The 25,913-nt window shown below is 42.5% G+C and overlaps 1 protein-coding gene across 1 annotated transcript in view; it reads left to right on the top strand.

Annotated features, from left to right (window-relative positions):
• The first annotated feature begins 3,196 nt into the window (after window positions 1-3,196).
• LOC141020433 (NACHT, LRR and PYD domains-containing protein 3-like) overlaps window positions 3,197-25,913 on the top strand; it is a 67,016-nt gene continuing 44,299 nt past the window's right edge. Inside the window, exons 1-8 of the mRNA XM_073495505.1 lie at window positions 3,197-3,272; window positions 7,854-7,958; window positions 8,046-8,213; window positions 8,854-9,024; window positions 11,592-11,670; window positions 12,605-12,833; window positions 13,284-15,066; window positions 15,166-15,339. Coding sequence (XP_073351606.1) covers window positions 3,253-3,272; window positions 7,854-7,958; window positions 8,046-8,213; window positions 8,854-9,024; window positions 11,592-11,670; window positions 12,605-12,833; window positions 13,284-15,066; window positions 15,166-15,339 — 2,729 coding nt within the window. The 5' untranslated portion in view covers window positions 3,197-3,252. The remainder of the gene's footprint in view (window positions 3,273-7,853; window positions 7,959-8,045; window positions 8,214-8,853; window positions 9,025-11,591; window positions 11,671-12,604; window positions 12,834-13,283; window positions 15,067-15,165; window positions 15,340-25,913) is intronic.

The following is a 25,913-nucleotide window of genomic DNA, read 5'->3' as shown; positions in this document are numbered from 1 at the left end:
TTTAAAAGTGAAGTGAAGAAAAATTTAGAGAAGAGAGAGACAGAATAGCTGTCCCTTGGTTTTTGTAGTCCATACCAGAAGGCGTTTCCTAAGGGCGGGCTGACGGTTATTACTGTGTATCATATCAATCGTCTACACTTACGAAACTCATAATTAAATTAAACCGATTTAATGTTTCGCGATCGTGCTTCACCTTTCTCAGGACCTTACCATGGCAAAATAAATGGACTTAATGAAATAATATGACCTGATTAAATTCGCTGAACGAATAAAAGAAATTAACACTGGATCAAACATGAAAACACTTAAAGGTACAGTAGAACTGATAGAATCTGACCACATATATAAGCATTTCTTATAGTTCTAATAGGCCTACCTGTAAATGAAGAAACATATTACAGACTTTTAATCAGGAAAACATATTAAAACATAGATATCTTGAAAGTTTTAATTTCTTTGTACCCGGACTCACCACTGGAGGGCACTGTGGTTCCACCAAACACATGACACAATTAAACATTAAATTTGATTTTAGCCAAATTTCATCACAGAGAAACGGGAGAAAGATCAGTTTTATGAGCTTCTCTTACTGACCCTTAATCTGTTGGAATTAAGAGAATGAGATCCTGACTTAATGGTTAATTAGAAATGGTCTGAAATCTGGAGGAACACAGAGACCATTTGGTGTGGAATGTGATCCAGATTGCCTCCAGACGGGTAATAAATTCAGACCTGAAGTGTTTGCATAGAACAAGTCAGAAGGTTTCCAGTGTTCTCTTAAAAGCTAATGTGTGCTTTAGAAGTTAGAGGTGAGGAGAGAGACACAGGTAAAGAGAGAGATACTCTAAAACAAAGAAAGAAAAACATTTGATGTGAGTTAATTTACATATATAAAGACTCTGTATTGACACCTTCCGATGGCCAGTTGTCCCTCCTGGTAAGCTTCACAGAGGCCTCCCCATGACCTGTGAAAGAGGATATGTGTGCTTGCAAGGGAGAGGAGGTTCATCCAAAGGCTTTGAGTTGTAAATTAATTAAAAGTGTCTTCATACGAAGTATTTACAACCAAGAAAAACACTGTCCTCTCTGCCAGGCGATAAGATGGCGCCCCTCTTCCTGTAGAATTGCTTCATCCAGAAAAACAGAGGTGATAACAAAACAGGGCCAACATCAAAGGGGAAGGAACACAGGCCCGAGTTCCTACAACTCTGTCAAGGATCCAAAATGCTTCGACCGTTACAGCTGTTATGGTCATTTTGGTTGTAGTTTTTAATTAATTATTAATCAAACTTACAAACTAACAGTTTAGTACCTTTTTCTGAGACTGATTTGGTGAATTGGCTCTTTTCCCTTCTTCAAGGGTGGTGCCCCGAGGTGATCTAATGAAAATTGGATCTTATTATTTATCATAATTAATAATTATCCCTGATGATCATTAATTATTGTTGACAGCCAAATTTAACCCAAAACTCCCTATTAATGCTGCATGAAGCACTACAGTACATATGTGTGTTTGTGAAGCAGCTGTTTGAGTATAAAGTACTATATAAAGTAAATAGAGATGAATGAAGAGCTGTCCACATACTTTTGTCCACATAGTGTAGGACTAAATCCCAGAGCACAGACTGAGACAGACCTGCTCTCTTTACATTTACTGAATGTGTCTGAATGTTAATGAAGCTGCAGCTGGTTGAATTCTTGTGTGTGAACTCTAATAAAACTCCAGCACATGATAACTGATAGAACAACACTCACCACTGTACTTTGATCTCCACCTGTTGTATTAGACTGAAGTCAGTGTGAAGCCAGTGACTCAGAGCAGCCTGCAGGGGGCAGCGTCTCTGCTCTGCTCCAATCAAACCCACATGATCACCAGGTAAGTTCCCCAACAGGTGGAGCTGGAATGTGGCCGTCCAATCGGAGCAGCTACGCGGGAGGAAAACACGGAGGCCTACGGGAAGACGTTTGTCCCTGTGGCCTTCAGACATGTTTATCAGAGGATGTAAGGACGGACACTTTCTGGAGTCAGGCCTGATTCACTACCTGCTCCTGCTGTTCTCCTTTAATGTGTTTAAATGTGTCCTGTGTGACTGATGTGAACACTTTCTTTACCTGCTTTAATGAAATATTTCTGCACAAACAAAGTGACAAAGTGTTTTATATTCTTTGTATCGGAGACAAAAAGTCTGCTTTCATCTTCAAATGTCTTGTATGATCTGATTCTGCATTTGTTTTAATGAACATCTTAAAGCAGCTCTGTGTAGTTTTATAGAAGAAATTCAAAGTGACACTTTGATATTTACAATATTAATGAGCTAATAATACAAACTACCATCAAATACAACATTAAAGTAGTACTACCATCAAATACTACAGTTAAAGTAGTACTACCATCATATACTACAGTTAAAATAATACTACCATCATCTGCTGGTGGTACTGGTGCTGGTGGTGCTGGTGGTTCTGCTGCTGGCGGACACAGTCAGTAGATATTTTGCGTAAGTTAACTTTAAAGAAAGGTCATGTTTTTGTCTCGTCACAAAGTTTCAGGTTGAAGCACAAAACAGCTGGTCTGGTTGTTAAAGCAGCTGCTGTTCAGTGGCCACAAACACTGCTGCAGACGTCCTGAGCTCTCAGATACAACACCTGGTTCTGTCGGGACAAACAGGGCCAGAACATTTCCCGGGTTGTCCTTTCATTCAGGGGTGTCCCCTTCAGGAACTGCTCCTGACAGTGTTTTGTGTTTCCTATTCATTATTCTGAGAATATGCAGTAAAATGACTTCAGTGTTACGAGCCCAGATTTCCAGATGGAAGGAAATGTTTGTGCAAACTGGACGAGAATGTGAAGATGACACACTTATTACTGCATAATCATCTCTCTGATATTGATAGTGTGTAATATATGTTTTAAAGGAGCAGTGTAAATATTATATAGTTAGTGTGTAACATGTATCATCTTCAATAAAATGCAGATTAAAAATGTTGTACTTGGTATGAAGTTAGTGAGATGTGAGGACTCTGCTCCGGCTGCTGAGGTTCATCTTTAGCAGCGATCATATAAAGTCATAAAGGTCCAGCAGCTGACCAATGAGCTGCAGCTACAGACTGCTGTACTAAAGTGTGAGCAGTGACGGCAGCTGCAGACACAGAGGACTGGTGAAGGAGCAGAGGACCTGATCCTGATGCAGCAGATTGTCCCACACAGATCAGAAGACAACTGTCCTGACTCAGACCAGGTCCAGACAGACCGATGAAGTTCATGGGAAGAAAGTGAGTAAGTGAATCATTACTGTGTCTGATGTCTCTGTCTCTGTCTGTCTCTCTATCTGTCTCTGTCTGTGTCTCTATCTGTCTCTGTCTGTCTCTCTATCTGTCTCTGTCTGTCTCTCTGTCTGTCTGTCTGTCTCTCTCTCTCTCTCTCTCTCTGTCTCTGTCCCTCAGGTGTCTGTCTCCTCACCACCATGAGAAGCTTTAACACTCAACTCTTCACATTTGAGGCTGTTTTACTCGTCAACATATTGATTGTTAGTGACGCTCTGATGACTGTTTTTCTGCTCTGTCCCTTGAACTCATCACAGACTCATAATGAACCTTTGAGTCTATCAAACAGACGCAGTCGTTAGATTGAAGACTGACACTCGACTTCAGTTTGGACTTTGACTCTTCAGTTGTTTTATTGATGCTCATATTTCATGTTTATTGAGGTCCCTGCTGGTCAAAGTGCTCTCAGAGATCAAATGACCATTTTGACTCTGTTAATGATTAACAACAACTTTTATCATCTATGATAGCATGGTGAGTAAACAGGTTGAAGAGGAACACAACTCTAATCGTCTGTATTTGTAAGTTCTCTGCAGACAGACAGACAGAAGAAGCTTCTTCAATCTAATTCAACATCAGAGCGTCTGTGAGTGTGAGGACGATCAGCTGAGTGCTTCATGTCACAGTAATATGAGCCGCGTTCAGGCTTTATTATTTATATTATATATATATACTGTACATTACAGTATTCCTCTGTAGACTGTCTGAAGCAGGAGAACCATCACAGACATTGTTGGTACAAATACAGTTCAGGGCCCAAACTCTGAGATGGATCACAGGTTCAACTCTTTGACATACGTCATGCTGTATGTTCATTTCATTTTCATTTTGTGTATTTGATGGGGGCAGACACAACACACACAGGAAGTGCACGACTGTTATCCAGAGCAACGTGTCGCACCATTTACAGCTACTTTCACTGCTCATCCCCAGAATCCACAGCAACAGCTGAAGTCCTCATCTGGACCCTGTGGACCAGCAGTGTGACAGTCTTCACCTGATAACGGTGAGCACCTGAACACATCACAGTGTGACTGAAGTCTGGGAGGGCTCAGTAACTGATCAGAGGGTGGAGGTGTAGCTTGAACCAGGGTTGACTGTGTTTCAACAGCAGCTACTGAGCTCCCCCTGGTGGTCAGTGAGGTTCACAGCTGGTCTCAGTGTTCCTGTCAGTCAACTCTGATCCAGTAGGACTGTATCCAGAGTGGGATCCAGAGTTTCTGTGTGATGCAGACAGAGTGAGGACAGAGCAGAAGTCCTTCAGGGTGAACAGCTCCTTCTGTTCCACCATTTTGTTTTCTTGATGTATTTGGCGTCTCGCTCATCAACACGCTTTGAGCTGCGAACATTCAGATGATAAACTGCTGCTCGTCCACAACATGTCTGCTTCTAGTAGTTTTTCTCATTTCAGTCACTTTCAAACATAAAAGCCAAACATTCATTCATTCACTCTTCAGTGAGTTGGTCTCCCTACAGTTTGCTTTGTGTGTATTTGTGTATGTTAAACTAAACACCACTGGGTTTGGGTTCGGGGCAGTTTGAAGACGTCATCTTGGGCTCTGAGAAATTGTGACTAACTTTTTTTCAACAATATATTTATTGTGTTTTTGTCCGTTGAATGAACAGAACAGACGCACATATAAGCCTCCTTCCATCCTCAATAACACAACATACTTAGTCAAATAATGAATACAATTATATACACACACACACACACACACATATGTAAGGATGTATGTAAGGAACAAATAGATTCAATAAATAAACAAAATAAAATAGGGACTTAAAGGTTAAAAAGGAAGAAAAATAATAACGCAGTCATCTCTTATAACCAAGTTATTATTATACAACTGAGTTTCCTGAACTGGAGCACAGATTGACCAGTAGTACAGCCTTAATGGTGAATAACAGTTGTGTTTATTGTGTGAAAATGTGGTGAGAAAAGCCAACCAGCAGTTCAGAATGAACTCCTTTAGTCTGAGCAACAGTCCAACAGGATTCAACTGACATGAAACAGATAGAAGCTGAAGAGAAGTGGAGAAGCAGCTGATACTTTTCCAGAAGTCATTTAAAGGATGAACAGGTGATGGGGAGTTTTTTTAGTTTTCACTGATCATTACAGTTTTTCTTGATTGCTTTGATGCAGCAGTCAACTCAAACTCCACATTTTCAAAACAGTTAACAGACAGGCCGAAATAGTGGCACTCATGGTCGAAATGACACATTTTGTTTGCAAAAGGCTCTAACCGCGCCAAAACATTTAAAATATGCAACAAAAGCAAATTTTGCCTTTAAACAACACAATTTTAAACAAGTGTATGAGCTCTTCCAATCAACCATTACACAGTGGACAACAAAATACAAAATACAGCACTCAGTGAGAATCAGTGCACCATTGCTTGTCATTGTAGCCTATTACTGTCATAGCTTTCATGCCAGTGCCATTTGTTGTCAAATTTGCCTTCTTGCAAAGAATTGGATCCAGAATCAGAAATGCTTTGATGCAAATTTTATTGATTCCATTGATTCTTTTTTTCAAACTGTGGCTGAAAACTGAAATACTGTAAATATTACACAAAATACATGTAAACCAAAATAAAATCTATTAGAGTATTAGAAATTAAGAAAACAAAAAGAAAAACTATTACAGTAAAGTATAAGAAATAGCCACTATTGATACTCAGTCTCTTCTGTCTTGACGATGGGGCCACATGGCCTCATCCACATCACATTCAATATCCTCTCTTGCGATGCACTGAGGGAAAAATCTTCTTGCATGCCTTATCCAACCTTGACATTCCTCTGCACCTATTTCTTGGGCAGCAGCAGTCATCTCATTCAGCAAGGGCATCTGCTCATGGGATGGTGATCATAAACCTTCCACCTCCAAGCACTGAAGAACTCCTCTATGGGATTAAAAAATGGGGAATATGCTGGAAGGAACTGCATCATCATTCAAGGGTGTACTGCAAACCACTCATTGACAAGGCAAGAGTGGTGGAACGCCACATTGTCCCAGATAATGACGAAGAGTGGCATGCCAGGCCTCAACAGCCCTCTCTCCTCAGGTGGGATCAGCCTGTCATGAAGTGCATTCAGGAATGTTATGAGGCGCTCGGTGTTGTATGGGCCAATAGTGGAGATGGCATCATTGGAGATGGCAGCACACATGGTTATGTTGGCGCCCCTCTGTCCTGGAACTGTGATAGTGTCCCTGTACCCAATGAGGTTCCTTCCACGTCTCCTCACTTTACAGAGATTGAAGCCGGCTTCATCAACACAAATGAAGACATGATGTGCCCCCTCAGCTTCAAGCTCCATTATTCTCTAAGTAAAAAAAGGCAAAATGACAATGAAAAGTGACTCCAGTTGACTCTAACTGCATGATATGACAAGGCATTACAGTATACTGTAGTAATGTTTCCTTACCTCCACATATTGGCATCTGGCCTCCTTCACAACGTCAGAGTTCCTTTGAAATGGAACTGTATAGAGCTGCTTCATGGCCATATGGTTCCTTCTTAGGATGCGTTCAATGGTGGTCACGCTCACGTTGTTGATGTTCCTAAACATGCCCTGATTTGCGATCACTGCTGCCCTGATTTCACGCAGCCTTATGGCATTGTTTGCCACAACCATGTTCACAACAGCTGCCTCCTGCTCAGCACTAAAAATTCTCCCTCTACCACCAGAGAATGGTAGCCTTTGGATTCTACAAAGAATACATGTAATGGGAGTGAGGAAACAATTACATAAAGTATATCACTGAGGATATTTCTGTATATACTGTACAGCGACATTACCTGTTTTCCTGTCGAAAAATTCTGACAATGGATGCAACAGTGTTTCTGTTTAGCACAGGTTGGACTCTTTGTCCAGCCTCTCTAAGTGAAAGGCCATGATTGATAACGTGATCAATAACAGTTGCCCGAATTTCATCAGAAACCTGAGCCCTTCCAACTATACCTCCACCTCGCACTCAGACTCCTCTTCCTCGGACCCCTCTACCTCTTACTCTCACTCTCATCTGCCTTAGACCTCTTCCATCCATGTTGGCAAAGAACAACCCAGACGCTGCACCTTTTAAGGCCTGCAGACTGATTGCTAATTGAAGATTTGTGTGAAGGAGTGTCAAACAGGTGCTTCAGTGATTTCATACTGATGTAGGTAGTTTCTAATAGTTAGGAACAGATGGTTTCTGTTTGGTTACCATAGCTAAAACAATGGAGTTTGGACTGCTTGAATGACATCTGTGTTAACTGTTCTGCAAAAGGGTGGGGAAAATGTGTCAATCCAATGAGAAAGGGTTAACACATTTGCAAGAGGTGTCTTGTGCTCTGCTGAGACAGTGATGATGGAAACCGAGTGGATCCCAGTTTCTTTAAGCAGGTCAAAGCAATCAAGAAAAACTGTAATGACTGAACTGATGCTTTCAGCTGCGACATTTCAACGACATTTCTCCTCTTCCCATAAAACTGTCAGATTCATAGTGAATTAGTATCGAGGTGCTGAGCTGTTTGTTCCCATCAGTTCCTCCAGTGAAGGTGTGGGCTCTGCTATGAACCAGTGTGAGGACAGAGAGGAGAGAGTCCCTCCCTCTAAAACCAGTCTGTGTGGGGAGCATGAAGCTCAGAGGTGAGACCACCATCTCTACCTGTCCACCACTCACATCACTCCACCATCATTATTCACACTCAAAGCTCTGTGTGTGTTGTGTTAAAGCCCAGAACAGCAGAGACCAGACTCTGCTGGACCTGGACCTGGACCTGGACCTGGACCTGGACCTGGACCTGGACCTGGACCTGAGCCCAGCTGTGTGTCCTTTAAGAGTGACCAGTCACACGATCGCCTCATTGACTTCAAAGGAGAACAGCCCTCTGCTGCACAGAGGTAAGCTGTTAATATCACCTTATATATCTATATGTGTGGCGTGTCAAACATATATATCAGTTTGTTTTCAGCATCGTTCTGACGGGAAATTAAATGTGTGAGAGGCTCAAATTTAATTTCTACTCTGTGGCTACAATTCACCAGCTCACAGTCTGTCATTTGAAGTTTTCCTCGTCTTCAAAATGTGTGTAGGCATGGGTCAGAGTTAACTTACAGTTTAGTTCACTCAGCTCTTCCTTCAGCTTTGTTTTTACACATCACAAGTTCTGTGTAGAAAGTGGCGTACGCCTTTTTCAGCCCCATGACGTAAGTAAACAACTTTTATAAACGAGACCCCAGATTCTGCTGAACTGGAACTAGAACCTGGTTCTGAACCAGCTGTGTGTCTTGAAGGACTGTTTTTTTACCTCTTGTTTGACAGGATTCAGTAAATCAGTGACTTTGTTCCGGTTTGGTTCAATATTTGATGAGAAAATGAAGCGATGATCCACAGACTGAAATCATTCAGCTTCATGTTTTACTGAACTCTGGTGTGTTGATCCTTTTCTTGTAGATAGCTGCTAGTTTCTCCAGCAGCTTCTGTGTCTGAAGAATAAAAAGAGAATTTCAATCCCTGGTGGTCTTCCTCTCTGTCTAACAGCATCTATAGGAGACCAGACTCTGCTGGACCTGGACCTGGACCTGGACCTGGACCTGGACCTGGACCTGGACCTGGACCTGGACCTGAGCCCAGCTGTGTGTCCTTTAAGAGTGACTGGTCGATCGATTGCCTCATTGACTTTAAAGGAGAACAGCCCTCTGCTGCACAGAGGTAAGCTGTTAATATCATTAAAATGTGACTGCTTCATGTTTTAACTGTTAATTATCCAGAGAAGTTTTTTAAAGCTGTCAGTTTGTTTTCAGAATCGTTCTTCTTCACTCACATTTATATTGTCACATCTGAAAGCTGCCCAGTATAACCAGTCTGCAGCTCTGCTCTCCAGTTGAACTTTTCCTCCACACACTCGTTCTGCCTGTTGTCTGATGACTGCATGAGTATAAAACACATTTCACCGAGGCTAACAGATGCTATCTGCTAACGAAGGCTAACCCTGATTCCACAGAGTTCCTCCATCAAATCATCATTTTCCAGTGTTGATTTGAAGGAGTCTGTCGATGCAGAGAAGAATGTTATGGATCACTATTTCCTGCCCGAGCTCAAAGAGGAGACAGTGCAAACCTTTACCTCAGCTCAAACATGTGTGGCGTGTCAAACAAGCTAAAAGAGAAAAATACATTTTATTGTGTGACAGAAACAACCAGACCAACTTGTTCCTGTTTGCTAACATGTAGCTCAGAGAAGAAGTTGTGTCCTTCATTTGACACAGTTCAGTGTGAAATCACCCTCAGGTTTGTTTGATCCACTTCTCTCTGGGTTTCTCTCTGGTTTTCATCATGTGTCACTCACTTCACCTGCTGCAAGTTTATTGTGACTCACCAGTTTGTGCTGAACAAGTAGCATCGTATTAGCTTGTGTGAGCTGTGCATTGCTGTCCACAGTATTATAGAGGTCAACAAGAGCTGAACGGCCCAAACCAGACAAGCTGCTGAACCAACACAGTAAACTGAAATCTGTACAGAACTCAGACTGAACTGTTGATTCACAGTGGGATCAGCAGTACCATCAACACGTTACTGTCAGGGGAAACCATCTGATTCAGTGTTGTCAGCAACACTTTGACTTATGGTGATTTATTGAATATGTTTGATATATTCAAGTATCACAGCCCAATATGTCAGATTACCATACCATCATATTTGAGTTTTCAGTGTTTCCACTGGTCACTTCCAGCGTCACAGCTCAGAATCACTATTTTAACTGGATGATTATCCTGACTCGTAGCTGCTAACCAGCTTTTCACAGTGTGGAACAACTCTTCTGTGAAGAGAACAAGAAGATGGTCGTAGTAACGTAACATTAACAGAGACTTTTAATTAATTTCTCTGGCAGCAGCTTTCTTTCTCCGTCTTCTCTCAGACAGCGAGATAACCTTCAAAGACCTGGAACAGTTTCTGGGGCGCCTGACTCTCCTGTATTTATCTTATTTTTCCTCCCCCACTCTATCAGTCAGCATCAAGTGTCATACATCATGTTATTCAGGAGAACCTGAAGTTTCACTTTGCCTCTGGTAAATGGTAAATGGACTTGCATTTCTATAGTGTTTTTCCAGTCTACTGACCGCTCACAGTGCTTTACAACACTTGTCACATTCACACTCTGATGGCAGAAGCTGCCAGGCCGGGACTCAAAACAGGACTCAAAAGCTGAGGTGTCAGTGAGCAGATTTTATTGGAGTTACAAAAAGGCTCTCGATAGAGTGATCCCAAATAAACAGGGCTGTGAAAGCTATTCTTAATGAATCTCCCCGAAGGGAGAACTTGGCTAAAACAAAAGTAAACCAAAATCACTCCTAAGGAGGAAACTCTCTATATACAGGTTATCAAATTTATCAAAATCCAAATCACTCCTAAGGAGGGAAATCAAAGGCTTCAAAACATTAACTTATCTACTACTAGAAACAAAACGGTAAAGAAACAAAGGCTCTCCTAAATGGTGGAGGCTGTTCAACACTATACTCACTATAACAAGGAACTGAAAATCTCTCCCAAGGGAGGCTGACAAAAAAGGACTAAACTAATAACTATGAAACAAAAGGCTAGACTAAGAAAGTTAACAGAAAATCACTCTTTCGAGGCAGGCAAAAACTTACGAAACACACTATGGCTTTGATCAAGACTTTGGATTTGGCTTTGGTGGTCAGACATGAGACAAAACACTTTGGCACAGGACAAAGGGAGACGCAGACTATTAAACACATGAGGGTAATGGGGAACAAGTGGACACAATCAGGAATCAGGGATGACGGGCAGGTGACATAAGAGGAAGGGCAAGTGACCTGAAACGAGAGGAGAGTTAGATTTTCAAAATAAAACAGGAATTGACAAGACAATAACCCAAGACAAGACAACCTCACCGCGGTGTGACAGTAGTTGCCATGTGAGGTGCCGACTGCTCATCAGGAGCAATTTGGGTTCAGTATCTTGCTCAAGGACACTTTAACATGCTGTTTTAGAGTGATTAACTATTTAATTAAGTGACCATGTAGATCTGTCCAAAAAAGTTCAGTAAAAATAAAATGTTTAAAATCATAAGAGAGAAATATATATGATCCATTGAACATGAAGCATGTGTGTAAATGTGACCGGTACAGAATCAGATGTATCTGACACTGATCGACCGGTCACCGGTCATAACCTGTCATGATAAACACTGGCTGATTCTGGTCCCTGGCTGTTCGATCGGTGAATCTCTAGTAATTCTTCATGATTCCTCCACAGAGTCGAGCAGGAGAGCTCAGAGGTTCCCAGTGGTCAGTCTGCTCAGCAACATCAAACACACCTGGACTCAATATTTATGGTATGTACATGTACAACCCTGATTCCAGACAAAGGTAGGACAATGTGTTAAAGGTAGATAAAAAACGAATGCATCCATCCATCTGTGTCCGCTTTTCCAGGGTCGGGTGGCAGCAGGCTAAGTAGTGTATTCCTGCTTAGTCCTTCTCCCAGTAACTCTTTCCAGCTCCTCCTGGGGATCCCCAGTCATTCCCAGGTCACATCAGATATGCCAGTCTACAGAGGAAAGTCATCGGCCACTTGCATCTGTGATCTTATTCTTTCAGTCACTACCCACAATTGATGACCGTAGGTGATGGTCATGAATTGTGGTGCTGATCCTCATAGCGACCACTTCGGGCCTGTCTGCTTCAGGAGACCCCTGGGCTAACCAAGCCCGAAAGGCCTCCTCCTCCAGTTTGTCACCACTGGTGTCCACAAGCGGCTACAATGGACTGTAGAAGACTGTTTGTCCACGCAGTTTGAAGTGGTGAACCTCGCCCCGTCATTTCTTGTGAATGACTGAGCCTTTCGAGGATGTCCTTTTTATACCCAGTCATGATACTGTCCCCTGTTACCGATGAACCTGTTTACCTGTGGAATGATCCAAACAGGTCCAACTTTAGTGTTTAGTTGCCGCTGTCATAACTTGTTGCCTGTTGCTGCCATCAAATGCAGAATAATATACATTTGCAAAAGTCAGTGATGATGAGACTCCTACTCAACATTAAATACATCGTCTCTGAAATCATTGCATTTCGTTTTATATATGTTTAACACAACATCCTAACTTTTTTGGAATCAGAGTTCAACAACTACTTTTACATCTGTGGTGTTCATAATAATCTCCATTCTGCTTAATACATGAGTGGGTTGTCAGTCTGTCCAACATGGATCTGATGTTTGGTTCCATGATTTTAGCTTGATCGTCTCATTCATATAATATTCTGTTCCAGCTGCTGGAGGACAACATTGTCAGTTTTGTGAAGAACGAGCTGAAGAAGATCCAGAAGGCTCTGAGTTCAGATTACCCAGAAGGCTTAGAGAGTCAGAGTGAGGATGAGGAGGTGTTGGATGGTGAGGATGAAGAGAAGAAGAGGAGCAGCAGAGAGGCATTTCTGAAGATCACACTGAACTTCCTGGGGAGAATGAAGCAGGAGGATCTGGCTGACTGTCTGCAGAGCAGTAAGAGGATTTCTCTAAAGATTTAACATGTTGGATCAATGAGACATTTTTTTTTTAAATTTAATTTATTATACTATTTTAATCCCACAAGGGGAAATTCTTTTTATCACTCACATACACAGTGTATAGAGGAGAATGAGTGAAAGGGCTGCCACCTGCAACGGCGCTCAACGAGCAGTGTTAGGGGTCGGTGCCTTGTTCAATCCAGCATGTGAACTAGTATTCTCCATTACTAGTCCACATCATACTTTTTTTTTTGGTCCGAGTGGGACTTAAACCAGCCACCTTTGAGTCCCCAAGCCAAGTCCCTATGGACTGAGCTATTGCCGTTTACTGAAGTCCCAAGAGATGGACAAAAATATCTTCATACTGATTCTTTGAGGAAGTAAAGTGTTGAAATATTTAATCTATAATTTATTAATGAATCTTATTTGTCTTTTGTTCAATCAGGAAATCTTGCTCCAGTTTGTCGACGTAAACTTAAATCTAACCTTCAGAAGAAGTTCCAGTGTGTGTTTGAGGGGATCGCTAAAGCAGGAAACCCAACCCTTCTGAATCAGATCTACACAGAGCTCTACATCACAGAGGGAGGGACTGCAGAGGTCAATGATGAACATGAGGTCAGACAGATTGAAACAGCATCCAGGAAACCAGACAGACCTGGAACAACAATCAGACAAGAAGACATCTTTAAAGCCTCACATGGAAGAGATGAACCAATCAGAACAGTGATGACAAAGGGAGTGGCTGGCATCGGGAAAACACTCTTAACACAGAAGTTCACTCTGGACTGGGCTGAAGACAAAACCAACCAGGACATAGAGTTCACATTTCCATTCACCTTCAGAGAGCTGAATGTGCTGAAAGGGAAAAAGTTCAGCTTGGTGGAACTTGTTCATCACTTCTTCACTGAAACCAAAGAAGCAGGAATCTGCAGCTTTGAAGAGTTCCAGGTTGTGTTCATCTTTGACGGTCTGGATGAGTGTCGACTTCCTCTGGACTTCCACAACACTGAGATCCTGACTGATGTTACAGAGTCCACCTCAGTGGATGTGCTGCTGACAAACCTCATCAGGGGAAACCTGCTTCCCTCTGCTCGCCTCTGGATAACCACACGACCTGCAGCAGCCAATCAGATCCCTCCTGAGTATGTCAACATGGTGACAGAGGTCAGAGGGTTCACCGACCCACAGAAGGAGGAGTACTTCAGGAAGAGATTCAGAGATGAGGAGCAGGCCAGCAGAATCATCTCCCACATCAAGACATCACAAAGCCTCCACATCATGTGCCACATCCCAGTCTTCTGCTGGATCACTGCTACAGTTCTGGAGGATGTGTTGAAGACCAGAGAGGGAGGACAGCTGCCCAAGACCCTGACTGAGATGTACATCCACTTCCTGGTGGTTCAGTCCAAAGTGAAGTACGTCAAGTATGATGGAGGAGCTGAGACCGATCCACACTGGACTCCAGAGAGCAGAAAGATGATTGAGTCTCTGGGAAAACTGGCTTTTGATCAGCTGCAGAAAGGAAACCTGATCTTCTATGAATCAGACCTGACAGAGTGTGGCATCAATATCACAGCAGCCTCAGTGTATTCAGGAGTGTTCACACAAATCTTTAAAGAGGAGAGTGGACTGTACCAGGACAAGGTGTTCTGCTTCGTCCATCTTAGTGTTCAGGAGTTTCTGGCTGCTCTTCATGTCTGTCTGACGTTCATCAACTCTGGAGTCAATCTGCTGGCAGAAGAACAAACAAACTACCATCAATCTGAAGAGAAACACCTCTACCAGAGTGCTGTGGACGAGGCCTTACAGAGTCCAAATGGACACCTGGACTTGTTCCTCCGCTTCTTCCTGGGTCTTTCTCTGCAGACCAATCAGAATCTCCTACAAGGTCTGCTGACAGACAGAGGAAGTATCTCACAGACCAACCAGGAAACAGTCCAGTTCATCAAGAAGAAGATCAGTGAGAATCTGTCTGCAGAGAAAAGCATCAATCTGTTCCACTGTCTGAATGAACTGAATGATCGTTCTCTAGTGGAGGAGATCCAACAGTCCCTGAGTTCAGGACGTCTCTCCACAGATGAGCTGTCTCCTGCTCAGTGGTCTGCTCTGGTCTTCATCTTACTGTCGTCAGAAGAAGAGCTGGACGTGTTTGACCTGAAGAAATTCTCTGCTTCAGAGGAGGCTCTTCTGAGGCTGCTGCCAGTGGTCAAAGCCTCCAAGAAAGCTCTGTAAGTAGAAGTTATTGATGAATAAATACTATCTGCTGTTTTTCAGCAGGAGATACAAATGAAAATGTATTATTTGTTTCCTTGCTTTTGTCTCTCCAGACTGAGTGACTGTAACCTGTCGGAGAGAAGCTGCGAAGCTCTGTCCTCAGTTCTCAGCTCTCAGTCCTCCAGTCTGAGAGAGCTGGACCTGAGTAACAACAACCTGGAGGATTCAGGAGTGAAGCTGCTGTCTGTTGGTTTGAAGAGCCCTCACTGTACACTGGAGAGTCTCAGGTCAGGATTCATTAACCCATTCAACTGATGACCATTTAAAATCTGATTTATATAAGTAGACAGCCAGCTAACCTGTAGTAATGTGTCTGCTCATTCAATTTGTCAAAATACATTTAACTTTACTGTGGAGGTAGTGTCCAGACTCAGAGAATTACTTTCCACAAGGATTTTTCGTTATTATCTCTTGTTTATGCTTTTGTTGTTAAATTATTATTATCAGGGACAGTTTCAAATATTCTGAATTTGTATCTGGACCAAAAGTCATCTCAAGAAAAACAAACATAACATACAGCAAAGAAGGGCTGTGAGATATGGCAAAAATATATTATCTAAATCATTGTTTTACTTATTGATCACTATCAATATTCATCATAATATATAATTTCATAATTGCCAATCTGAAGAATATCCTGAAGCCTGAAGAAGCCAGAGGGTTCAGTGGTAAAACTTTAGATTGTAGTTTATTGAAATAAAAATAGAACGAACAACATAAAGATCCAACTGTGTAAATATAGTTTGGTTTAGAATATATTTTGTAATTAAAGAATAAACTGAATAACATCTAAATTTAAACTTTTCACTATCAAGTTTTATCTGCCTAAACAAAACCAGCTGTCCTGTCTTGTAACTTATTAAAATAATGTAGATAAAAGTAAAAAATGTGGCTAATTTTAAGACTAACGTGGGAAAGCATTTTCATTCTCAGAGTGGTCACTTGGATGCAATGGCGAACCCTGCCTATCAGAACTGGGCCTTCTGTACCCCCCTGTATCCCCCCTCTGTATCTCCACCTGCTGTATCAATATCATCTCCACCTGCTGCATCAATATCATCTCCACCTGCTGTATCACTATCATCTCCACCTGCTGTATCAATATCATCTCCACCTGCTGTATCAATATCATCTCCACCTGCTGCATCAATATCATCTCCACCTGCTGCATCAATATCATCTCCACCTGCTGTATCAATATCATCTCCACCTGCTGTATCAATATCATCTCCACCTGCTGCATCAATATCATCTCCATCTGCTGCATCAATATCATCTCCACCTGCTGCATCACTATCATCTCCACCTGCTGTATCAATATCATCTCCACCTGTTGCCATTTTCAACGTCGGCTATCAATCACAACTCGCTAGTTAAGCTAGGTCTCGTGTGACTGAGCAAGCGGGCCTTCCAGAATACCCTGGAGCCGTAGAAAATCTTAAAGAATACGCCCATTGGCTACAAATCCAAATATGATTGGTTGATCAGATTGTCAATCCAAATGTACACTCTCATTACGTTTAATGTCAGGGCATTCTGTAAAGGAAATAGAATACCCTGGATGGAGGATATTCTCCTCAGAGACACCGTAGAAAAATATCTGATTGGTTGAATTTCTTCCAACACAAAACCGCTCAGTGTATGGACAGAAAACTACAGAAACAAGTCGGCGTAATATTATTTTATTTACAGAATTAATAAGATACATTTCTTTTTCATCTGAGGATTCCAGAGCCTTCTCTGAATACCTTGAAGGCCTTGAAGATTCGCCACTATAGGGATGGACCCTTTTCAGGGGATGCAGAAGATTATTTGGTGTTTTGCTGGAGCACAAAAAATTAGAGATGTTTACTGTTATTATGAGAAGTGAAACATATACTTATCAGCCTCAGCTGGACTCTGTTTACTGATGATTAGTTAATGAGGAGAAGTGTTAATTTATTTGGAGACAGTCTGTTCTTGTATCTGACTCATCAGTCTCCTCAGATGATGTGCCATGTGTGTTGTTCTGTGTGTCTGCAGGCTGTCAGGCTGTCTGATCACAGAGGAAGGCTGTGCTTCTCTGGCCTCAGCTCTGAGTTCCAACCCCTCCCATCTGAGAGAGCTGGACCTGAGCTACAATCATCCAGGAGACTCGGGAGAGAAACTGCTGTCGGCTGGACTGAAGGATCCAGACTGGAGACTGGACACTCTCAGGTATGAAGAGTCAGTGTGATGGAGGAGGAAGAGTCTGATGAGTGTGAGTGTGATATGAACAGTGACACATGTAAGAAGCCTTTTTCCTTTTATCAGAACATGAACACTGGTTCAACATGAAGAGTAGATACTTGTGTAGGAGGAGAACATCTCCAGGAACAAACATGATCATTGTTTCTTGGTAATAACTGAGTTTGAACTGATCTCTGCATGTTAATGGAGCTGTCTGTCATTTTGAGAAAAATCCCTTTTTGTCCTCTTCACCAGGATAGAATCAGCTTCATCTCTGTACAGAGAGAAGTCCAGGACATGGTTAGCCTAGCTTAGCACAAAGACTGGAAGCAGGGGGAAACTGCTAGCCTAGCTCTATCAAAAGACATAACAAGGTGTGTGTGTTGTGAGGGAAATTGTCTCTTTAATACCTGCAGCACAGAGAGAAGAGCCACAGTGTCTCTGCAGTCTTCACACTGTCCTGACTTATATACTGTTAGCTAACAACAGAGCAGCTGTTACAGACTTCATGACAGGTGTTGATCATGTCTTCACCAAAGCAGTGACCCTTTGATGTTTGACTGGACAGTAACTGTCAGCCTCTCTACCTTCCTGTTAACACCTGAGGCAAAGAGAACTGCCCCTCGGGCTTCCTGCAAGATGGCGGATGGGTTGGATGCTCAGCTTTTAGCTGGATCAGGCAGAAACGCTGAGAGCGGGACTTGCTAGCATTGGTAAAGATATAAGAGACCTCAAGCAGGAACTCCGTAACGAACTGATAACATTTAAAGACGAACTTAAAAGCGAGATGAGACAAGAAATCGCCACCCTCAGACGAGATATTGAACGAAAAATCATGGAAAGTAACAAGGAACTACAGGAACAAAAAACGATCATAACCGAAGCCCAGACTCACAAGGTGTAGTTGGAAGAGCTCAGCATGGTGGCAAATTATTTTCTAGAGAAGATGGAAAAACAGACACGCCAGATGCAGGACGAAATAACGGATCTAGAAATGAGGTAGCGGAGGAACAATGTCCGGATTTTTGGCCTTGAGGACACAGAAGGAAGCTCTGTCACCGACCACCTGGATCAACTACTTAAAAAAGAGTTGCGGCTCTTTGACGAAGCCAATCTGCAAATCCAACGCGCCCACAGAGCTCTCTCACGAAAATTGAATCCAGGAGACGCTCTGAGATCAATAATAGTTAATTTCCTTCAGTTTGAAATTAAAGAGATGGTCCTACAGAAAGTATGGGAAAAGAAGGGGTTGCAGGTGGGCGACAAAAAAATCTATTTTGACCACGACTACCCCACCGAGGTTGTCCAAAAACACAAAACGTACCAAAATATTAAGAAGACACTGAAGGAGAGGAGCATTTGTTTTCAAACCACATTAACTGAAAATAAGAATCCATTGGAATAACGGGATGAAGAGCTACGACAGCGTGCGCGACGCAGCTGAGGACATGAAAGCAAGGGGGATTGACTCGGCACGAGTGAAGACTTGGGGCTTGTGGAGGAGTGGACCCGTGTCGCCCTGGGATGGCAACCAGCAGGACGCGGTGGGTCCAGGCAGGATGCGGCAGCACAGCGGGCAAAGGAAAAGTTGCAAGAATATCAGAGGAGACCCAACAACTGACGCCCCGATAGTGAAAGAACTAACAGCGCTGCAAGATAATACGGACGGCTTCATTTATTTGACTTCAACATATATAAAACACCAACAAGGGTGGACAGGTCCAGACTGGGGTTGACGCCGTTATACGGACACAGCTCTGGGTCTATGGATGGGCCCTCACAGAAGAGGATTTCCCATCCACCCACCACAGGGACTTGAGGGAGAAGAGAAGAATAACCCCCGTATGGAAGTCCCACATAGTTCACAGTGTTCTTAATTTTGTTTTTGTTCACGTTTAAGTTCAGCTGCTTGGGAAAAGATGCACACACGTTATTGAAACAAAATGGTAAGTAACGATTTAAAGATAATGTCCTAAAATGTAAATGGTCTAAATACACCTAAGGAGAGAGGAATGGTCTGAACAAAATTGAAAAAAGAAAAACAGCATGTCATATTGTTACAGGAAACCCACCTGTCCCAAACAGAACATGTACAATTTAAAAATTCATATTACAGTTCATATAAACAAGGACGTAAAAGAGGAGTTATGATACTAATTCCAATTACAACTACATTTGTTAGTGAAAAGGAAATGAAGGATAAAGAGGGAAGATGTGTACTAGTCAAGGGAAAACTAGAGACTGAACCTGTCACGTTGATAAATGTATATGTACCTCCCAGAGATGGGGACTCGAGTCTGAGACTTTGACTCCAGTCGCACTTAAGTGACTTGACTTGCGACTCCACCACAAAAGACTTCAGACTTGACTCGGACTCGAGCTTCGAGACTCGTGAACAACCTGTATTTCATTGTAAAAAAATCTAAATTCATTCATGTATTTCTATTTCATTTTATTGGTGCATATACGTTGGGGAAACGTATGACAAGCTGCATGTCCCCTTTGCCATAATGTGCAACGTTTTGCATGCACTATGTGCGCACACTCAGATCAAAAAATACATTGACCAAGTCCTCCCGGAGTTGTGCCTTTTATCATTACTTTTGGTTACAATAACTTCGTGCACAGTGGAAATAAGTAAACAGCTACATGTAACGTGTGTGTGGCTCCAGGATAAATGATGCAACGTCGAATTTCATCAGGCATCTCAAAACGCACCCAGACAGGTCGGTCACTTGCTAATGTGAAAGAGACGTTACATTTAGCATATGTCGTCACAGGTAACAAGCTAACTATCACAAAGTGTTGTACTAATGCTGGGAACAGGCAGATTGCATCTTTATAGTTGGCCATATGATGTGACAGACTAGGTTAATATTTCACCAGGTCCGAGGGCTAGAGGGATGTGTTAAGTAGCAGAAGATTAGACTCTACGATGTCCTAAGTTGGAGACCCAATGTAAGTTCTGAATGTAAACAAAATGAAGCTAGCTCCATTAAAGCATACGTGACATTTTTCCTGTCACAAGTTCACATCCACTCTTGGCTGCCCACATTTTATTTCAGAAAAAAAAAACATGATAGAAATGCTGCAGTGTTAGTTTAGAGCTATTTCCCCCCAGAACACATATGTCAGTTTTATCATGCAGATTTTATAACACTTATACCAAAATGTTTAAAAATACAGCTATGACATTTTGTTCACTTTCAATACAGATGTTTTCCTCTCACTTTGAACACTGAAAAATGTAATGCATGATGAGGTTGGGCTTTACAGCCAGTTAGTAACACAGACAAACATCATGTATCCTTTGGTGCAAAATGTTGAAAAATACAGTTTACAACCAGTTTAAAAGGAAATTAAAAACAGATGTCATAATTAGTAAAGCTGTCCTTAGAAGAAATGGGAATGATCAACATCTGGAGGAATCTCAACCCCCTTGAGAAAGATTTCACACATTATTCAGCAACACACAATGTACACTCAAGAACTGATTACTTCTTTCTAGATATAGGTGATAGGTACAGAGTGTCCGAGTGTAAAACTGGAGGGGCAGATATATCAGATCATAACAGCCTATTTTTAAAAATACATCTAAGGTGGTTTATTTAAATTGGTAGGAGATTTTGGAAAGGATAGGATTCCTGTGCTGGAATGGCCTGGGTCCCTGTTCTGGAGGATCTTCTTGCCGTGGGGTGGCGATGTGGAAGGCTGGGCTGCCGGTGATCCTGTGAGAGAGGCTAGTGGAGAAGGAGAGGGTCTGGGGGGGAGGGTTGTAAGAACTTGAGGTGAACGGGAGAGAAATGGTTAGACTTGCATATATAGATTTCACAGGTGATTGAATCAGGGCGACGTAGGTGGTTGAGTTAATGCGGCACAGGTGGTTAGGTTGATGAGTCACGGGTGGTTAGGTTGATGAGTCACAGGTGGTTAGGTTGATGAGTCATGGGTGGTTAGGTTGATGAGTCACGGGTGGTTTGACTGGCTCGGCCTGAGTGGCAGATCAGCGAGGAGGAGTGGTGTGGTCCAGTTCCTGAACCTTAGTTATAATAACTCTGTTTGGTGGAAGAATTAAAAAAGGAAATTAGGCATTATATGGAGGACAATAGCAATAGAGCAGTCGACCCGTATATCGTTTGGGATGCCCTAAAAGTGGTTGTCTGGGGAAAGTTAATAGCTAAAACCACTTTAATAAAAAGACTTAGAAGAGAAGCGTACCAAAAAAATCAAACAAACAACCCAAAAATATATAAACAAATTAAGGATACTAAAACAAAGATAAATGAGATATTGTTGGATGAATATGGAAAGAAGATCATATTTTTGAAGCCAAATTATTATGAAACCAAAAACCTTCTGCTAGAATTCAAATGAATGGAGATCTGACTGAGAAAATATATCTGCAGAGATCGACCAGACAGGGAGGCTGTTTGTCACCAACCTTGTTTGTGATTTTTATTGAGCCCTTAGCTCGAGCAGTACGAGATATTTTTGAAGCCAAATTATTATGAAACTGGTCCCAGAGCAACAAAACTCCTAGCAAAACCAATACGAAAACAGCAAGCAATAAATAGCAAACATAAAATTAAGGACCCAAACACCAACGAGACGATACATGAACCAGAAGATATAGAAAGAGTATTCCAGAGGTTCTGTGAAAAACTATATACACAACCAACTGCTGCAAATGAAGAAGAAATGAGGACCTTCTTAAATCAACTTGATCTTCCGTCGATTGGCACTTACCAAAATGAAAGACTCACAGCAGACATACAAGGGAAGACATTATCCAAGCAATAAATTCAATACATCTCCAGGGAGCGATGGCTACCCTGCAGAATGGTATAAGATTTATAAGGAGGAACTGTTACCAGCCCTCCAGACCTCTTTTAACTGGACCCTCAAAGAAAGCAAAATACCACCAACGTGGGCAGAAGCAATCATTTCAATCATCCCAAAACCAGGAAAGCAGAGGGACAGATGTGAAAGCTACAGACTGATCTCAATACTAAATAAAGATTATAAACTATATACGTCAATTATCTCTGAAAGAATAAACACCTTCATAGCAGAATTAATAGATGAAGATCAAACAGGATTCATATCAGGCCGTCACAACAACAGGTCACAACTGGAGGAGGAGAACATAAAATTAGGCTTTTCGCTGATGACATCATTACTTTCCTCAGACAACCAAATACAACGCTCCCTAATTTGATAAAGCTTCTAGAAACATATGGCGATCTGTCAGGGTATAAGATAAATGTTTCCAAAACCCAGATTTTATCACTCAACTATACTCCAACAAAAGTCAGACGACCTTAACTGGAATCTAAAGTCAATTCATTGTTTGTGTGTGAAGATCACTGAAAGCATCTCTGACCTGTGTACAGCAAATTATAACAACTTGGACGTGAAATAGACCTAGAGTCAGGTCCAGAGCTCTTCAGCTCCCCAAAGAGAGAGAGAGGTGGTACGAGCCTCCCAAAATGAAGGGAATACTATTATGCTGCTCAGCTGAGACCTGTGTACTGTTGGTGTAAGTCAGAATTCACAGCAACATGGAAAGATATAGAAAGAGAAGTGAACCAAATCCCAATTCAAAATACGATCGGAGACAATAAACTACACAAGGAAGTCAAAATGAATATGGATCCAATAACAGTTCACACGTTAGACCTGTGGTTTAAAGTATTGTAAATAACTAAGATACAGAAAGATGTGAATATATTAAAATGGGCAGCAGACGATAGAAATGTCCTGCCTGTGAAGTCTGATCAAGGATTTAAGCAATGGTTAGAAAGGAATAACAGCTTGGTGTGTTCTGGTGAAGGAAGGGAGGCTGGAGAGTTTTGAAAACCTGAGAAGAAAGTATGAATCTGGAGCTCATGAAATCTACAGATATCTTCAACTAAAGGAATATTACAAAGAGGAAATCCAGCAGATTCTTCCAAAGAGATGAATGGTGTCATCCAAATCATAATGAAAGCAAACCAGGAAAGTGACATGAGAATAACTTCAGCATTATATCAAGGATGAGCACTAACGACAGTCATTCAACTGAATATATCAAGGTGAAATGGGAAGAAGAACTCACGTAGAAACTTGAGAAGAAAGTTGGCATGATATGTGGAAGACTCACCATTCATCCACCAATTCATGGATCTGGAGGGAATTCTCATGGAAGAATCTGATCTGTTTCTTTATTACACCGAAAATGAAAAGCAGGCAGCTGCAGTCATCAGAAGTGTTGGAGAGAATGTGGGTCTGACCATGTCCATCGTTCTCATGTTCTCTGGACATGTAACAAAATAAGTGTATTGTGGGAAATGGTATGTAAGGTACTGCAGCTAATATTAGGATACGAGGTCCCAAAAGTAGTTTGGTGCTCCACTTATGTAAACTGTGGAAGGAAAAGGTTTTGGCACATGATGTATATCTGATTAAAATACTGCTAGTAGCAAGCAACAAAGCAAACACCAGGCAAGGAGGTGAGGAAGCAGCGCCAACGGAGATCCAATGGCTGCAGCTGTCGAGGAGATCTTTGTGATGGAGACACTGACACATAAACTGAGACTCCAAGAAGCACAGTTTGACAAGAAATGGGCAAAATGGACACTTTAAGACTCAAAATGAGGACATGGGACTGGAATGATGATTAATAGACAAACACATTTTTGAGAGTGTTTAATACAAGACACTTCCCAAGCAGTGAATGTTCCTGCTGGTTGTGTTTGTTGGTTGTTACTATGTGACAATATCAATAAAGATTAAAGTGAAGAAAAAGAGAACTGCCCCTCATATGAGTTCTGTTCTGACCCTGACACCTCCCACAGCTCAGGAGAAGAGGCTCCGCCTCCTCTCACATCCTGATATGTTCTGATCCAAACACTGTGTGTGTGTGTGTGTCTGTGTGTCTGTGTGTGTGTGTGTGTGTCTGTGTCTGTGTGTGTGTCTGTGAGTGTGTGTGTGTGTGTGTGTGTGTCTGTGTGTCTGTCTGTGTGTCTGTGTGTGTGTGTGTGTGTGTGTGTGTGTGTGTGTGTGTCTGTGTGTGTCTGTGTGTTTCTGTGTGTGTGTGTGTGTGTGTGTGTCTGTCTGTGTGTGTGTCATAATGTCCATGCTGCTCTGACCTCTTCCTCCTCCTCCTCCTCCCCCTCCCCCTCCTCTTCTTCCTCCTCTTCCTACTCCTCGTCCTCCTCCCCCTCCCTTTTCTCCCCCTCCTCCCCTCCCCCTCCTCCTCTTCCTCCTCCTCCTCCTTCTGCGCTTCCTCTCCCCCTCCTCTTCCTCCTCCTCCTCTTCCTCCTCCTCCTCCTCCTTCTCCTCCTCTTCCTCCTCTTGCTCCTCCCTCTCCTCCTCTTGCTCTTCCCCCTCCCCCTCTTGCTCCTCCCCCCTCTCCTCTTCCCCCTCCTCTTCCTCCTCCTCCTCCTCCTCCTCCTCCTTTCAGGGTGGAGCCTGCTGGAGTCCGATGGTTGACACCAGGTCTGAGGAAGTGTGAGTGTGTTTTTACTTTGATTCATGAAAACAAAGCAGCTTCACATTGATGACATCACTCATTCACATCTGTGATGTCATCATCAGACTGACATCACTGGTTCAGATGTGTGACGTCATCATCAGACTGTGACATCACTGGTTCGGATGTGTGACGTCATCATCAGACTGTGACATCACTGGTTCGGATGTGTGACGTCATCATCAGACTGTGACATCACTGGTTCAGATGTGTGATGTCATCATCAGACTGTGACATCACTGGTTCAGATGTGTGATATAATCATTAGACTGACATCACTGCTTCAGATGTGTGATGTCATCATCAGACTGTGACATCACTGCTTCAGATGTGTGATGTCATCATCAGACTGATGACAGATTAATAACTGCAGCTGTGTTGTGTCTTTTTCTCTCCATCAGATTCCTGTGAGCTCACAGTCGACACAAACACAGTCAGCAGAGAGATCAGACTGTCTCACAACAACAGGAGGATGATGTCAGGTGTGTTCATGAATCAGTCGTATCCTGATCATCCAGAGAGGTTTGACTGTCGTCAGCTGCTCTGTAGAACTGGTCTGACTGGTCGCTGTTACTGGGAGGTCGAGTGGAGACGAGGAGTTTCTATATCAGTGAGTTACAGAGGAATCAGCAGGAGAGGAGACAGAGAGGACTGTGAGTTTGGAGCCAATGATCAGTCGTGGAGTCTGAACTGCTCTGGTCGTTACTCTGTCAGACACAATAACAGATCAACATCCATCACATCCCACTCCTTCTCCTCTAACAGAGTAGCAGTGTATGTGGACTGTCCTGCTGGCACTCTGTCCTTCTACAGAGTCTCCTCTGACACACTGATCCACCTCCACACCTTCAACACCACCTTCACTGAACCTCTTTATCCTGGGTTTGGGTTCTGGTTCAGGTCCTGGTCTGATCCCTGGTCTGTTTCCTCAGTGTCTCTGTGTCGTCTGTAGGATGGAGAGTCTCCTCTCCACGCCCACCTCCACAGAGTGACTCATCTGTTTTCTTCCCATCTTTACATCCTGTTGGAGAAGCTAACACTGATGTCGGACTGTTGGAGGAGCTAACACTAATGTCGGAC

Source organism: Pagrus major, chromosome 24, assembly GCF_040436345.1.
Source record: "Pagrus major chromosome 24, Pma_NU_1.0".
Lineage (NCBI taxonomy): Eukaryota > Metazoa > Chordata > Actinopteri > Spariformes > Sparidae > Pagrus > Pagrus major.
The sequence above is the reverse complement of the archived record's forward strand: the minus strand, read 5'-3'. Positions and strand labels throughout refer to the sequence as shown.